General features: G+C 35.6%; 2 protein-coding genes across 4 annotated transcripts; one reads left to right on the plus strand and one right to left on the minus strand.

The window, feature by feature from the left end:
* Positions 1-130: 130 nt before the first annotated feature.
* On the plus strand, positions 131-6,323 carry LOC140044481 (cation channel sperm-associated protein 4-like). Of its 2 annotated transcripts, XR_011844461.1 has the most exons (16): positions 131-306; positions 543-610; positions 860-899; positions 1,485-1,700; positions 2,019-2,181; positions 2,337-2,409; positions 2,552-2,610; positions 2,741-2,851; positions 3,202-3,266; positions 3,535-3,639; positions 3,880-3,961; positions 4,261-4,355; positions 4,759-4,866; positions 5,141-5,260; positions 5,789-6,060; positions 6,093-6,323. XR_011844461.1 is itself a non-coding variant. In XM_072089000.1 (15 exons), the coding sequence occupies exons 1-15, from the start codon at positions 172-174 to the stop codon at positions 6,008-6,010; spliced, it is 1,662 nt and encodes a 553-aa protein (XP_071945101.1). In that variant the 5' UTR covers positions 131-171; the 3' UTR covers positions 6,011-6,323. The 2 variants fall into 2 exon arrangements, 1 of the variants encoding a protein (XP_071945101.1); XM_072089000.1 differs by having other exon boundaries at positions 5,789-6,323.
* A 35-nt stretch (positions 6,324-6,358) lies between these two features.
* Positions 6,359-16,005, minus strand: LOC140044484 (carboxypeptidase B-like). 2 transcript variants are annotated; one of them, XM_072089004.1, is made up of 10 exons: positions 15,703-16,005; positions 15,389-15,476; positions 13,161-13,391; positions 11,889-11,990; positions 10,870-10,974; positions 10,384-10,497; positions 8,580-8,670; positions 7,953-8,158; positions 7,746-7,830; positions 6,359-7,337 (listed from the first exon to the last, which is right to left on the minus strand). In XM_072089004.1, exons 1-10 carry the CDS (start codon positions 15,774-15,776, stop codon positions 7,153-7,155), a joined length of 1,281 nt encoding a protein of 426 aa, XP_071945105.1. In that variant the 5' UTR covers positions 15,777-16,005; the 3' UTR covers positions 6,359-7,152. The 2 variants fall into 2 exon arrangements, with proteins under 2 accessions (XP_071945105.1, XP_071945106.1); XM_072089005.1 differs by lacking the exon at positions 11,889-11,990 and having other exon boundaries at positions 6,361-7,337; positions 15,703-15,883.
* Positions 16,006-16,774: the final 769 nt, after the last annotated feature.

The raw sequence follows: 16,774 nt of genomic DNA on the forward strand, positions 1-16,774 counted from the left end.
ATTCGAATTTACGCGCCTTTCCAAATAAGAAGCAACGCGATTTGCACAGAATAAGAAGGCGCGACGCGCTAGAAGTATGGTACTAACGCGCGTATTTTCATTTCGAAAAATATATCTTAATCCTCCTAGAAAATAAGGATACACAGTACTATTTAAATTATAGTTTTAAATATGGAAGAAATATCTAAAGAGTGTGATGGCAATAATATTCCGACAGATGAGTCGAAGAATATTCCAGTTGCAGAAACACAGAAAGCGGGGTCTGGGTTCAAACGTGCAACACTCGGTTTGACTGCTTTTAAAAAGGTAGGTTTAGCCTAACTAGGCCTAGGCCTAGGCCTAGGCCTAGACCTACCTAGGCCTAGGTCTAGGCTGTCTAGCTAGCCTTGTTGTAGTAGGCCTACTGGGCTAGGTTAAGCTCCTTTCTTTGTTATTGTGTAGGCCTCTAGGCCAAGCTGCTTATGTATAACGAACGGATCCATTATGTGTAGCCTATGTTCATGCATTGAGGCTCTAAAATATTAAAAACATTTATTTTTCAGATTGGAGAAAAGGTAAAAGTTGGAAATCGATTGATGGGTAAGAAAGATAAATTGCCTGAAAATGATAGGTAAGACAAACGAGATAGGCCTACTAGCTCCTGAGCTTAAAAGCTAAGGCTAACCATCGGACGGTAATTTCAAGGTGTAGGTTCAGTCAAATGAAAATAGGAACAAATTTGTAGTTCAGTAAATTCTAGAATTATGTATCAGCGGACTGTACAGCTCATTGCAAGAGAACATATATAATATTTCAATTTCATAAATAAGTGATATGATTACGTCACTAATGCGAATAATCCATTCTTATTTCTACCTAGTGATGAAATACAACGCGTGTTTACGTTTGATGAATCGGCGGTAAGTGCAATCTAATGTAGTTTGTTGAAAGATATTTCGAACATTGTCCAAAATATTAAAATATTATATTGCGCATTGCACGCTATGTTTAATGAAATTGTCAGATTTAGGACGGCACTTGGACTTTGTGAAGAAAGGAAATGCATTTTGGTTGGTTGATATCACCCCTTTAAAGGCCAATTTACACAGACGATCGAGCGGTAACGGTAATAAAAAATATGTTATTTTTTATGAACATTTACACACAACTTAACACGGAGCGAACGGAAGGCTTCAACTCAGAAAAGACACAGATTCTACGTGGGACAAGCTACGTGATTTTTCGCTTAACGTTACCGCTCGTCTGTCTGTGTAAATTGACCTTTATACTCAACACAAGGTGTTTCAATCCCATTTAATACTTAGCAGAAACTTGTATTTTCTTAATAAATCAACATTACACCTATATTGAAGCTACCAGTTGTGCGCACTATAGAGGAAAAAGATGATGATACGGTGATGAAGAAGATTATGATAATGATGTCGGTAAAAATTACGCAATATGTTATCATCAAACTGAACGATTTACTTGATTTTTATTATTAGGTGAAAGAGGGCGCATCGATATCCGAACTCTTTGCAAGTGACGAAGTTGAAGAAGATTTCAACGCCATCGTAGACCAGGATGATGACCGTGTGGAAGCGTTCGTGTCGCAAGAGCTGGTGGGCCAGATGGTCGACAGCTACTTCTTCCGATCTTTTATATTCGCTGTTATTGTTGCCAATGCTGTTCTGATTGGCTTGCAGACCAATGAGGAACTCGTAAGTAGGCCTAAACATCATTTTACATTTTGAAACGTAACAAACCATTCATACTACCAATTTAGTGGAAAGTTAGCATTTATCTTCGAAATACAAAATAGCATTTTAGTGATCAGACAAAAGAAAGAGTTTGGCTAAGATAATATGAAACAGATTTAAATTCAAACTCAATTCACAAATTAGTCTCAGTCTTAATGCTTGATTCACACCAAATCAAACCAAAGCGCACACAACTGACGGTTCAGATCCTAGAATTATACCATGTGTAAATTAAATGACATTATATTACGGTAACATTTATATATCTTTTTACAACAGTCTAGAGACTATGCCAATCTGTTTTCTGTGTTCGATAACATTGTACTCACCATATTTGTGTGTGAATTAGCTTTAAAATGGTACAACGGATTCTTTATTTACTGGCGAGTCGGTTGGAATGTTCTAGACTTCTTCATTATACTGACACTTCTTCTTGGTCCAAGTAAGTGTAGACAAAGTCCCACCCTTCTCTGTCGTCATTATTGTCACACGCGCGCGTATATCGTTCCGCTTCAGTGTTTCATTCATGTTGATCTTATTTCACTTTTTAGTAAATCTCTCAATTTTGTTTCTAATTGTTGTTGGATATTTCCACAGCATTGACGTTTCTTGGTAGCAGCAGAATCTTAAGAATCTTACGAGTGCTAAGAGCTTTTCGAAGTCTTAGAAGGTAGGTGATACTCAGTGTTAGTGGAAAATAAATAATTACACCAAAATTGATTTAGACTTGTAGGCCTAAATGTCTACCAAACTTAAATTTGTTTCGCTTCTCCAATTCTGAGTAAGTTTTATTTTGTTGGTATTCTTTACAGTATTAGTGCATTAACGGGTCTTTCTGTAGTTGTTCAGACGATCTTTCAATCCGTTCCAGGTAGGTAAACAACTAAACGACGCGCAACGCAAGTAACGACGCGCAACGCACATAATATCACTATCACAAAAATAGCAAACTGTCGATTGGTCGCCCTTACGTCATAAGACTTTAACTATTATTTTTCCAGATATGACCAACATTGCTCTTCTTTTGATTATCATAATGTTAGTGTTGGGTGTTGCCGGTGTCTCACTATTCGGCAAAGATGTACCGAAACACTTCGGTGACATGACTGCAGGTAAAATTAAAACATTAACACTGTATTAAACCGACAAATATGTCATTAATAATATACAACTAAAAAAGTAACTATAAATAAAACTATGTCTACACTATCAAACTAGTTTGACAAAAAAGTTTCATGTGCCCAAATGTGGTAGTGATATTCTTAAATATGATAGTGATATGACATCATCATGTCTATAGTTGGGCACATCGCATTTTTTTTGGCACATAAAGTTTGATAGTGTAGACAGAGATTAAGTTAAGAAATGACAACAACTTTAGGCCATGAGTGAGTTACAGAAGATATATTGATGTGCTTTAACGTGTACATTATTTATTCACTTCATTATTATGTATTATTAGCAATGTTCTCATTATTTATCTGCGTTACCCAAGATGGATGGAGAGGCGTTTTTAAAGATTTTGAGGTATGTAATCAATTCCACCATTGAGACCAGGACGTTGACACGCGCGCGCCGTACCATATCAAAGGTTCGACGCGCGCGCTTCCAAATGTGGGGTCTTATTTGGAAACGATTGGAGATCATCATATTTAAAGTATCTGTATAAAAACAGTTAATTGATGGCATTATAACTACTTACATTACAAGTTAACGTTAACAATAAACAAGATATTTTCCTTCCATACAGTGAGAAGATTATGTAACTTTGGTAAACTTTAATTTATTATTACAGGAGAAGGGATTGTTTGTGACCGGCGCCCTTTACTTTATCGTGTGTATCGTCGTTGGCGCATTCGTCTTTGCAAACTTAGTAGTGGCTGTGGTCGTTACAAACTTGGTATGTATTTATGTGGATTGTTAAATAGAAGTTCCCATGTGAAGTAGTCTGATAACGTTCATAATAAGAAACTAGACTCGACAAGTCTGTAGTTATTTTGAGGCTCAAGTAGTATACGTATGAAACACCATATGTGCCAAAATATTTATCTTTATATTAAGTCAAAACTCCGTCTGGAACCCAGACTAAAGTAGAAAATACAATAACACAGAATATTCTTTTGGAATTGGTAACTTTTAGGATAAAGCTATGAGAGAGGTTAAAGAGGAGAATAAGAAACGAGAAGACACGCTATCAACAAAACCAACTAGCAATGAAGACGGTAGGTTAACATTTTTGGCGGGAAACGACATTTCAGAGCATTCATTTTACAGTTTTTAGGCCTTATTTTAAAATCCAATTTAAGATCCGCCGCTGTACGATAGGCTACATGTAAAACTACTTTGCCCGTCTACAATGAGCGTAATTACTCCATTTTGCCAAGCTTAGTTTCTTCTTATTAAGCTCTATCAATCATAGTCGTGCAATACTTTGAGATTATTAAACCCTCTATAGGTTGAATAACCTGCGTTTTCTTTTAGAATTTTTCTCTAGTGGATAATATTTTTTTTTGTAATTCAGATCATTTACAAACTCCACAAAATGTGTCTATCAAAAGCGTCGATACTGTTTGTGAAGAGGCTAGCCTACATCTTCAAAAACCTCTTTATCTTGGCGTAAGTTTCCTTGAGTTAAAAGATGCTACCAATTAATTGCAATTTATCAATGGCATTAATTAAGGTATTTAAAATATTTATTTGCGTAAAAATAATCTTCTTTGACTTACCGAAAGAATACTAAACATCGAAGATAGGCTACATACAATAAAAACAATCGACGTCTTGGTAACTATTGCATGCCACGAATATAAAGCATGTTTTGTACTAGGCGAATTAATTCACACTAATAGAAAGCGTTGGCTCTTAATACGCATGCGTATTCATACGTTACGAACCAATGCGTACGGTAACCAATCAGAGCTTAGGAATGCCTCTATTTGCGCGAATCATAAATGCCTATTACAGATTTCAATCTTGGTTATAATATTTTAATCTTGACTCATTCAAATTTTTGTTAAAGGATTTAAATAATCTTACACTGAAGCACCTGCAAAACTACTTCCTAATTATTGCGGCAATAGAGGATAATCTAGTCGAATACAAGAAAATCAGGAAAGAGGTTGACGACGTGAGTAAAGGGTCTTTCACACCTGTTCCGACATGGTTCCGGACCGCCGGCGCCGGCAAATCAAATCAAACGTTCAAGTTTTGTTTTCACGCGGCTACGCGCATATCGACTGGAGCGTCGAACAATGACGTTCGATTCGTCGACGGGACCGTGCGGGAACAGATGTGAAAGACCCTGAAACAATGTGACTGGCCAGTTATTTATACCTTATAACCCCACTTCGTTGAAATGTTATTGAATCGCGTTGTTTCTCGTCGTTTCGATTGTTACGCAGATCTTCTCGTTGGTGTGGAATGTAAACCTGGAAGCACGGCAAAACGCGGACGAACCTGGCAACGACGGTCAACCTCCACCACCAGCGACACACGCTGACCTGAATTTTGAAGACATTGGTGTAGGCTAAGTGCTTTCTTTTATGCTTTCCCGAGATTCCCCCTTTCCATTCTTTTTTTGTCTTTGTACTATGATTATTTAGGTATGATGAATGGAAATAAAGAAAAAAGATAAATGTAATGTAGTAGGCCACCTGTAAATAATGAGGCACAACAGTTATCATTGTCTGGTGGGAGAAATTACGCCTACAACAATTGAAATATTAATGCTCAGCCAAGACCATGATGACGTGAATTGGCAATTTCTCAAAACTAAAGCTTGGTTCCCACTAGAACGTAACGCAAGGACGTAAACGCAACGCAAGCGTTTTAACCAATGACAAGAGATGTTATAGACAGTTAGCAATCACAAGCGAATAAGCCATCGCTTGTGATTGGTCAATTCACTTGCGTTGCGTTACGTCCTTGTGTTGCGTCGCTAGTGGGAACCACGCTTTAATGCGCGCTACGCGCATGGAGGAACCTGAGGAAGTTTGTGACTATTTGTGTTTTGCTTAATATAATATTAAAAGTTAACATTGTTTTTGCAGCGTAAAGGTGACATCTTATCGAACCTGATGGAGCTTGAGAGGAGACAAGTGATCACGTCGAAGCGAGGCAGTTTCAGCGATATGGTGAAACACGCAGCATTCGCCATGGATGTTAACAAAACGTACACAGCAGGAATACGAAGATTGTCGTTAGGTGCTAGTAGAGGACATTATAAAAGCGGCGAGAGGAAACCATCGTTATCTAAACTTCATAAACAATAGGCCTATTACTAACTAAACCTGCGTTTACACTGAGCACGGATTTGGTCCGGTGGCATAGTCGGGACTATGTTATAGTTTTCGATGACACACGTATGTTTTGTACGGAATCCGGAATGAGTTCGTGTGGACTTAAACACTATAATACTACTTCACGGATTTCTCCAGTCTCTAGCTCCAGATCGGATTTCGAACCTAAATGGGCTTCAGACGTGGAGTATGAACACATTCAACGAGTATCTCGCCGACAACTGATACAGTATAACGATAGGCCTAATTGATATTTTATTAATTTCAACCAAAGTGTTAAAAGAAAGGAAGGTTATATTCATTATATTTTCACTTAATCTAATTATTTAATGCTATTAATATTTGTTTAAAATGTGTTTCTGTAGAATGATTGGATCGGTATTTAGATGGTGAACTAAATTGTCGTCTCATCGCAGAATGTGTTATCGGGGGTGTTCAAAAGTGAGGAGTAACGCTGAATGTAGCATAACTAGCGACCGTGGTAGTATAAAGCAATGTGTATTTTGTTTGTTTGATACCAGTTTAATATATATACGGTATTGTAAATTGTAAAAATGATCTGCTTAAGGCCAATTCAGACAGCGTTGTGCGACGTGTCGTCTCATCGGGAGAAGATTAAACATGTTTAAAGTTCTCTCGACGACGAGCTAAAAACTCCGCCCGATGCTATCCCACGACGACTCGTCTCGTCGGGATTCAACTCAGACAGCACCGACGAGTCGAGACATTTCGTCGGGCCTCGTCGTACGACGCTGTCTGAGTTAGCCTTTACACTACATTTTACAGCTTAGACGGTAATTGACAAATCAGGCGAGTAATAGTTACAAATAATGAATGAAAAAACCAAAAATGATAACTCGCCTAAGGTTTTTATTAAGTTATTAGAGGGCCTACACTCCACGTTATTCCCAACGTATGAACGAACACCTTGGGCCGGCTCCGATGTTCTGATAATGTTGCATTTTGAGTAGGCCTATTTATACCGAATAAATAAATAAATAAATAAAGAAATAAAATAAATAAATGTACGACGTCGTTAGCTACGACAGCTAATGATTTACATCTAAACGCCCTTAAGATTACTAAATATTGCTTAATATTGGTAGGTCTACAAATTATGTATACTCGATTAAGTATCTAAAGGCAGCCATTACACCGGCGTACGTCTCTTCACCTGTTGGAATAATCTCTTCTTCGGGTAGTACGAACCCGTATTTGCCTTTATCTGGTAACTCGATGACGTAACTAAATCGAGTACCAATAGAATATGCATAGTCTTCACTAGCCCCAGAAGCAGCATCTACGGTGGAAATAATTCATTGTTTTAAAAGATTATAGTCAGAGGGGCAGTGTGTATATATAGCATTCCAGTGGACAGAGGGCCATGCCAGTGCTAATCGAAAAAAGGACTGCAGTGTATTATCAAGGCAATCTCTAACAACAGGAAAATGAGCTCAACTTGCCAAGATACGAACTTGTAACAGTCCTTTGATCTTATGTCTGGCTGCGACAAATACCAACAGTACTGTACTATGTAAATGTTCTCTGTGGCGCGCGGTTCGTTGATCTTGTCGCAGCCACAGATAAACCCTTTGATCTCCGGAGCTCAGTATCCTGTTGTTAAATTGCCTTGTTTAATTAACTGTTAATAAAAATAAAACACCGTGAACACAGTTCCATAATTGTTCAATAATCGCAGTATACTTACATAACAATTCCACGGTGTTGCCACACTCGTATTCCCGTCCACTCACCGCTTCAATTGCTGTTATTGTGGCGTCACCCAATTTCTTCTGTTAGAAACAAAGTTCGCCTTAGTTAGTTCATATCTAACACATAGACGTACTCAAAATATTAAACAATTTAATATTCATGCAGAGATTATTTTTTTCTAACGATAAGTGTTAATACTTACCACTTCCTCTTCGTTCGATATTGGAGCAAGATCACTTGCATATCCCCATGGATACAGCATCAACTGAGAGTAGCTATGGAAGTCAATGAACATCTCTAAGTTCTCCAATTTTTTAAGGAAATTCACAACTGATTCAATTTCAGGTTCTGATGTTGCGCTTGAGCCGCGGTACGTGTCAGAACACGGTTCTTCTGAAGCTCCTTCACCTGTGTGAAAGCAAAAGATACAAGACTTTAAGCTATGTCTACACTATCAAACTAGTTTGATGTGCCAAAATATGGTAATGATATGCCCAAATATGGCAGTGATATGACATTATGTCCATATATATAAAGTTTGATAGTGTTGACAGAGTTTTATATATTGTTTAATGGTTTGCATGGCGAAATCAAATGTTTATATAAAGTTTTCAGTACACCAGGTATCTGTTTAGTTTCTCGACGTTTCGATCAATATACTTTGATCGCCCTTCTCACTCCTGAGGACGATCAAGGTATGTTGATCGAAACGTCGAGAAACTAAACAGTTCTTCTCAGAACTAGACATGGTGTGTACCGGGCATTTTTTTGTCAAACTATTTGATAGTGTAGACAGAGCTTTAGATTTGCTTAGTATTTATAGGCCTACCTCCCCATTCAAACGGCCAATTCCTGTTCGGATCAGTACCAACACATTCTGAGCCCTCGTTTGGAGATCTTGTCTTTCTCCACAAACGGTCCTACAAAAAACAAATGTATTGATTGATAATTTAACACATTAACAAGTACTTGTTTTCATCACATAGGCATAGTATAATGAAGTTTCTATTTATTACATTATGATATGTGACTAAAGTTCTGTCCACACTATCAATTCAATTCAATTCAAATAAACATTTATTTCTTTCATTCATATTTGAGTAAAAAACATTATAATTTCTGATATTTTATAAATAAATAATTTTTTTTTTTAGAGATATAATACAGTAAATCATAATGTATAAAAAGATGATTCAGTTATATACAAAATGAAAGAGTCAAAAAAACTCAAGAAAGTATCGATCAATTGGAAACAAAAATCCAATTGAAACTTGTATATTGGGAAGCCATGTAAGAAGATTATATACTTATATATATAAATGTAAACATATAACTACACATACACATAAAGATCAACAGACACACACACACACCAACAGTAAAGGAAGCAATTTAGAAAAAGTTTCTAAAGTTAAAAAAATATTACAAAATAGAGAAAAAAATTAGTTATAATTTGAAATAAGATATTCTTTAAGTTTAAAAGAGAACTATCAAACTTTATGTGACAACAAAATGTGATGTTCCCATATATGGACATGATTATGTCATATCACTACCATATCTGTGCATATCATTCCATTTGGCCACATTACATTTTTTTGTCAAACTAGTTTGATAGTGTAGGCCTAGACAGAGCTTTTAAATATTAACAAGGCCAACAGCCATTAAGTCGCGTGCTACAATGCATAGTGATACCGGACCGACAGACAGACCGACAGACAGACCGACAGACCGACCGACATAGTGAACTATACTGACCGAAATTACTGAACATGTTTAAAAATGTTGAAATGTTTAAAAACATTTATATTTTTTTAATTTACACGTGCGTAGCCTGTCACTTTTGACGTGCTCGTATAACGTAATTTCGAGTTGAAAAGTAAGTCAAGAAAACATAAATCGAGCAAAAAGAGTGCGCAACAACATTTAACGCGCAGTGCGCATGCGCACTCATGGCAATTTTGTAAACGCTTAAAATTGCCTGAAACGTACTCTTATTTCATCGAAAATAAATTTTGAAAATTTTAAGCGCGCGTACGCATGCGTTACATGCGCTACGCACGTAATTGTATTGCCATATGATGATTTATGCCCTGAAATTTATGAGTACCAAATTTTATTTAATTGTGATTCATGGTTGTGAAGATATGATTAGAAACGTGATTTCGTTAAATCGTGCGTAGACCGCGTAATTTTTTATTGCGCACCGTGAAAACATAACCACATTGATTCCTGGCCATAAGGAATATACTGTGAAAAATTAACCTAGCTAGATTAAACTGATATCAAGATAAGGTCAGAAAGCGATAAAACGCATAGTGATACCGGACCGACAGACCGACAGACAGACAGACAGACCGACCAACCGACCGACATAGTGAACTATAGAGTCGCTTCCACGCGACTAAAAATGTGCAAGGTTATGATAGCTCATAATTAAACATATTCATAGGTCTAACGGAGTTTGCTATGCTTAGTATTTGTACATTATTTAGTAAGAAAAAAGGAAAGAAAGTCGCTACGACTACAATGTATAAAAACATAACAATAGGCTTCAAATGAATATAAGTTACTTAGCAATAAAACAATAAAACAATGTTTACGCCATCAAGCAAGAATATGCAAATGCTTACGTTATCCCACGTCCACCTGTATCCATCTGGATTAGTCACAAACAGTATGTAAATATCGTATTTTGTTAAAAAGTTTACTTCATCTTCTGAACCACTTGTGTATTTCTCCAAAAACTAAAAAAAAAAAGTTTATTTAATAATATGAAGACTTGTACGTAGATCACACATTTCTCCTAAAGCTCTGTCTACACAATCAAACTTTATGTGACAAATAGGCCTAAATGTGACGTCATATCACTACCATATTTTAACACATTTTTTAAAACTAGTTTGATAGTGTAGATCACAGAGCTTTTATAAGCTCTACACTACCAATCTTTATGCGACAAAAAATGTGATGTACTCGTATATGGACACGAGGACGTCATAATATCACTACCATATTTTGGCACATCATCACACTTTTTTTTGTCAAACTAGTTTGATACTGATAGTGTAGACAGGGCTTGAGATATGGTCTTGAATTGAAAAAACCAAACTACTTACCTTATTCGTAATGTACATAACAGTGGCCGGTGAAATCCATTCTCTAGCATGAATACCGCCCTCAAACCAAATTTTTTTTTTATCTGAAGCGCCACCTGTAGATATCTGTAACAAGATTTTTGTTTTTTTAAACTACTGTACTGTGTATGACCTTCTATGCTACTGTATGACCTTTATGATAATTGAGTTGTTTTTGTTTGTACAGTATGTGTAGTATCATGGAGTAATTTACTCCATGGTAGTATTATCATTATTCTCCTTTCATAATGATTTGGTCTGACGATTTTAAAGATAAAGCTGTTTCTTTTGAACTTTTTTTCTCAATATTTCTTTATAATGTACGCAATAATAATAGTAATTTTGTTTTGTGCGTCACGGACGCAGATTCCGTGATACAGATTAGAAATAAACAGTAGCATACCATCATGCTCCGTTAGGCTCGAATGATTGTCTTTCTCTGGGCTGAGAGAATATTCTATAGCCATGCCACGTTTTGGCAATTGACGACCTTGTTGTGTAGTACTAGTAGGCATGAAAAATAACTTTTAAATCGGACTCAGTAGACGACAAAAGGATACGGTATAATTCCTGTTTCGTTCTATTCATAAAGGGTTTGATTCGCGACGACGTTGTAGATATAATTCCGTCTCCTTTGCTCGATGCAAAGAAAGCTTAACTCATTCAAGTGGTCAGGGGGTTGAGGTAGCCTAAGCGAGTAGCCCAGCTCGGTTAATTCCTGCACGCTCAATTTCATTGGTGGTGATGGTCATTGTTAATGTTATACGTCTCACACTGGAACACTTTGAACACATCCTTGTATATTTCTCAAGTCGTGGCGCAACAACGGCTATGAGCGCTCACTGGCTAATCCCAGGGGCCCCAGTGCATGGAAAGCATCAATGCAACTAACCAGTGTTGGAGGACCTCTTATGAGTGCTAAACATGGGCCTTTGCCACCTGCTTTACGCCATTGTTCTCAAGATGTATCGAATAAAAAAACCAATATCCATTATTGTTACCTTTAGAACTTTCATTGGTTGTTTTTCGTAAGACGTTCCAATTTCCAGTTCAGAAAGAATGTTTCCATAAGTTGATAATAAACTATCTTGGAATAATTTTATCTAATAACAGATAATATAAAAATATCACTTTCACTTTGATGAGTATTACGTAGTTTCCACCGATTCTGAAACGAATCTTAAAGGCTGGCTTGGGGTTATTATAAAAATAATTATTATTATAATAGTTCTTATAAAATATAAACCTTTGCAATAACATTCATAATAACCCCACTTTTTCAACATTGGTGAAGTAGATCAACTAATCTATGCTTAGATTAATTAATATTAGTAAAAAGATAATTATTTTTGCACCATTTTTCATACAAAAAAAATCGAAACGCCAAAAAGCGGTGCCACAGGGAGATAGGCCTACCTCAGGTCGTCCCTGGTGCCAGGGCGTTAGGCCTACCTCAGGTCCTGTTGCCAGGGAGGTAGGCCTAAATCAGATCCTCCCTGGTGCCAGGGAGTTAGGCCTACCTCAGGTCCTGGTGCCAGGGAGATAGGCCTACCTCAGGTCCTCCCTTGTGCTATAGGCATTATAACGACGTTAACATTAATTAAATATTAATTATGTTTTTTTTCGTGAAAAAATATTTATTTACTACCGACGTTGCCCCTGTCTCTAGATTCCTGTGTGCACAAAGGTAGAATGTGAATGTATTAGTAGACATATACACACAATGCATGCCGGGAACCAGTACAAATGTAAAAGTACATACAAGCATAAACTTAAACTTCACCTAAATTATCTAATTATTAACTTGTTTTAATCTAAATTAAATTTGTGTGTGTATTTTGTGTTCTTTTTAATGGAAAACTGATTTAATCTTTTTTGGCTCATCCAGCACAGCATTGCCTTTCCGAGATTGTCTTTTAAATATGTTTTTAACTGCAGTGACTTATTTAGCAGAATCGATATAAAAATGTAAAAACGGTTTGAGGTGATATGCAGTAGAAAAAATATAGATAAAGAATACCCTTAGCTGTCATAGAATAATAATAATACGATAATCTTTAGATAATAGGAAACTATCTCCATGCAAGGACAAACGATAACAAAAAGATAAATCCGTTTAAAGGGTATGGGTTATAACAAAGTAGGCCTACCGGCAGATTTCATTACAATCTATTATCCTGGTTAAAAGCATTTTAGTGCACAGCACTTTTGAAGTACCGTATGCATTAATTATGTTGTCTATCATATTATTATCAGTGGCCTTATTAGATTACCTCATCAATTGTGTGGTAAAACATAAAGAAATCCTCGTTTGATCCTCTTGCAGCAACTTTAGAACTATGAGATACTCTTTGCGTCTGAATAACTTCATTGACGTCATCGATTAACACGTGATACGGTACACCAATCATATCCAATGTAAGGGCGACGTATTCTTTAGCCGTCGGTGGTACCATGATGTCTACAGTCTTTCGCACGGCTCTAGCTGATGTCCAAAAGTCTAACTAAAATAACATAATATAAACAAATAACAGATTATCAAGTAAACCTCTATGAAAGATCTAACTATTTAAAGTTATACATTTGTATACGAATTATTGCAATAAAGAAAGATGATTGATTATTGATTATTGATTAGTAGTAGAGCATTATGCTGTTTGACATTGACAAGTATTTATAGGCCCAAGTTGTGTTTCGCTTTTGCCTATTCATTTAGACCTGAATTCGAAGGAAGAAATGAAAATCGAACAACTGAAGTAAAAGCATATTTTTGTTTTCTACTGAAGTGACTAACTTTTTTTCTTTTTTATCTTTTATTCATTCAATGTTTCATACCTACTCTGCTTCAAGAAAGAGATAAACAAACACATGGGTTTATAATGGGCAACAAAGCCCCCTTAACCCTTTCACACTCTATCGAAAGAAGATGGACTGTGGCGATTCAAGGTAAATTCAAGGTAAACAATAAATACATAATCTTCATACATTTTCTACATTAGTCCCTTGCTTAAGATGTTTACTATCTGCTCAATATTTACTTAAAGATGTATTGTCCTCCAAAAACATGAAAAATGAAGATTAATTAAATCAGATTTTAAATAGGCTATTTTGTAGTTTTAATAAAGTATAATAAATCACTTCCGCAGAAAAAAAAAGTAATGTTTTCCCTTATAAAATGACAAAATAAATGGTTAAATTCAACCAAAAATCCATTGGCTGGCAGTCAATTTGACTTTTTTTGGCTTTAATTTACTGGGTTTTTTTTCAGTTAAAACATGTTCTTCAATCTATTTTTGGTCGAACTGGATAACTATTATATGACATTGAAGGGTATATTCAACAAAACAATTTAAATAATTATTTTTTCAGGGGGACAATACATCTTTAATTTATTTGTTTTGTCTACTAAACTTTTTTTTTAAACATCTGTTTACATTATTTTCTATAGTTTCTGAAGATAGAAAAAAAAATGTTTTCACTTGTAAACTGACAAAATAAAAGGTTAAATTCAACCAAAAATCCATATGCTGGCAGCCAATTTGACCATTAGCTTTAAATTACATTTATTTCAGGTAAATACAATTTTTTTAGACCCAATTTTTTGTCAAAGTGGATAACTATTACGTTACATTAAAATGGAATATTCAACAAAATTTGTTTTAAGAATTATTTTTTCAGGGGGGCAATACATCTTTAAAGAATCGCTATCCAATCGAGTTTGACCTATACCATGAAATCCACAGTGGTCTAATGGTTAGGACCTCTACATATCAAGCAGAAGGTTCGAATCTTGATTCTTTTTCTCAAAGATTTCCTCATCTTATCGTTTCAAATGAATTAATTCAATTTTAGTATATCACCGGGCGGCGGTTTAGAAATAATGCTCTTTGCCTGTTGTGTTTATATATATTGTAATACATTGTCATTGTCATTTTTTCAGTTTTTTGCCTTTAGATTTATATATTGTAAGACATTATATACATACACATATGCATAAAATTGACATTAAAACCAAAGAACGATAAAACAATATATACATAATATAATACATTACACGGGCATAAAAACCTAAAAAAACTGTCAAGTGGAAAGTGGAAATGTATATACTGTACACAAAATTTAAAAATATACATTATAACATACGTACACCTTAGTGTATAACTTTATTACAAATACAAAATGGCCAAGTTATAAGCCAAAATAAGTCTGAAATGGCGGCCATTTTGTTTTTCACATTTTAAGGGTGAAGATCAGATTTGAATTCAGCACCCCAAAATTACCCTAAAACACATGTTTTTCGCTTTTAACACGAAATGCCTCCAGCATCTTATTAAAGTGGAAATATGACTATCTGGACTAGTCTACTATTCAAAATTTGATTTTATTATTCTTCATTTTTCATTAAAAAATTTACAATATTTTTCTGACTCGATATTGATTTGACACAAGGGGTAATAAACATTTAGGTACTAAATAAATTATGTTTTGATGTCGGACTTACTTGATGGCATGATTTTTCATTATATTCTAGAGCGTGTAGTTGTATTACATGTCTTTGCGTCAACGGCTTAGCTCTGATGACCTGGTAACTAGAAATGAAGAAGACAAATGAAACTTATTAATAATATGGCCTGCATAATTCGACACAGCTAGTACACAGACGACGGTACATAATGCTCAAATATCCGTTTCATTTAAATATAACCATCAAAAGTTATCAGAGAAAAGATTCTTTTCGTTTTTCTAAATAATAAATACATATTTTCTGTACACACATCATAATACGCATTATATAAATTTGCCTTATATACTTACTTGTTGTACATGCGGCGAGTTTGAGTGATAGAGAAAAAACAGCAGAATATCATTACCCAAGTGTACGTCGCCATTATTAATTTACAATTATAGTAAAAAAGTATTTAGGCCTACGTTAATCTTCCATGCCCGCACCATCGTATTCACGATTTATGAAAATATACGGGTAGTGTTTGCATACAAATTGGCCATTTGACAATTAATTAAACAAGCATACATAAACGTAACTTGTATACAATCTATTAATGAAAATTAATCACTTGTAAAGGCATTTAAAAAGAAAACATAACCCACACCTTCTACCATAATGTATGCTATCTGTCCTATAGCTAATACGAGGTTCTTTAATTTAAAGATACTAACATCACTAGTTATCCGGTTATCAGTGCTGCATCTCCACATTCGTCAATATTTTACCGGTATTTAGGCAAATTTCGTCATACAGCATTACATGTACGTCACATGTGTTGCCTGTATCGGTTATTTAAGAGTTAGTTGGTCTATGTTTGAAGCTGTATTCGGGAATTTTCCAATACTGGAGAAATAGTACAGCATAGAGAATTGGATGTGCTAGTTTTGCGATGGATTATTCGAACACTGGCTTGTCATTGGTCAACTCGCTTGCGTTGCGCGTACGACGTCCTTTCGTTGCGTCTTATTAAGGATTGTACGGTACTTATTTATCAGGGAGTTTCTAACCCATTTGTATTATAATTGTTTAAAATACATTATTATTATTATTATTCAATAGATCCCTGGGATCATCCCATGTTATCAATGACCTCGATGTTGTTGTACCTGTATTAAGGGACAGGATTCTATATACAACACAATGCTTTAAGAGGGTACTGTAACCTAACAAAAGGATACATGGCCGTACACACCCACAACCCCCCCCCCCCCAATTTCAAAAGGTCCACATTTTATAGGGTCTTAAAATAAAATAAAAAAGTACACAATATTATGAAAATGGTCCAAAAGATATTAATCCGCACCCACCCAAATCAAATCTTGCGTACGGCCCTGGGATGCCGAGCTCGCCGCCTTGCTAAGATCTCGTAACAGTCCTTTG

The sequence above is a fragment of the Antedon mediterranea genome, chromosome 3 (assembly GCF_964355755.1).
Source record: "Antedon mediterranea chromosome 3, ecAntMedi1.1, whole genome shotgun sequence".
Classification (NCBI taxonomy): domain Eukaryota; kingdom Metazoa; phylum Echinodermata; class Crinoidea; order Comatulida; family Antedonidae; genus Antedon; species Antedon mediterranea.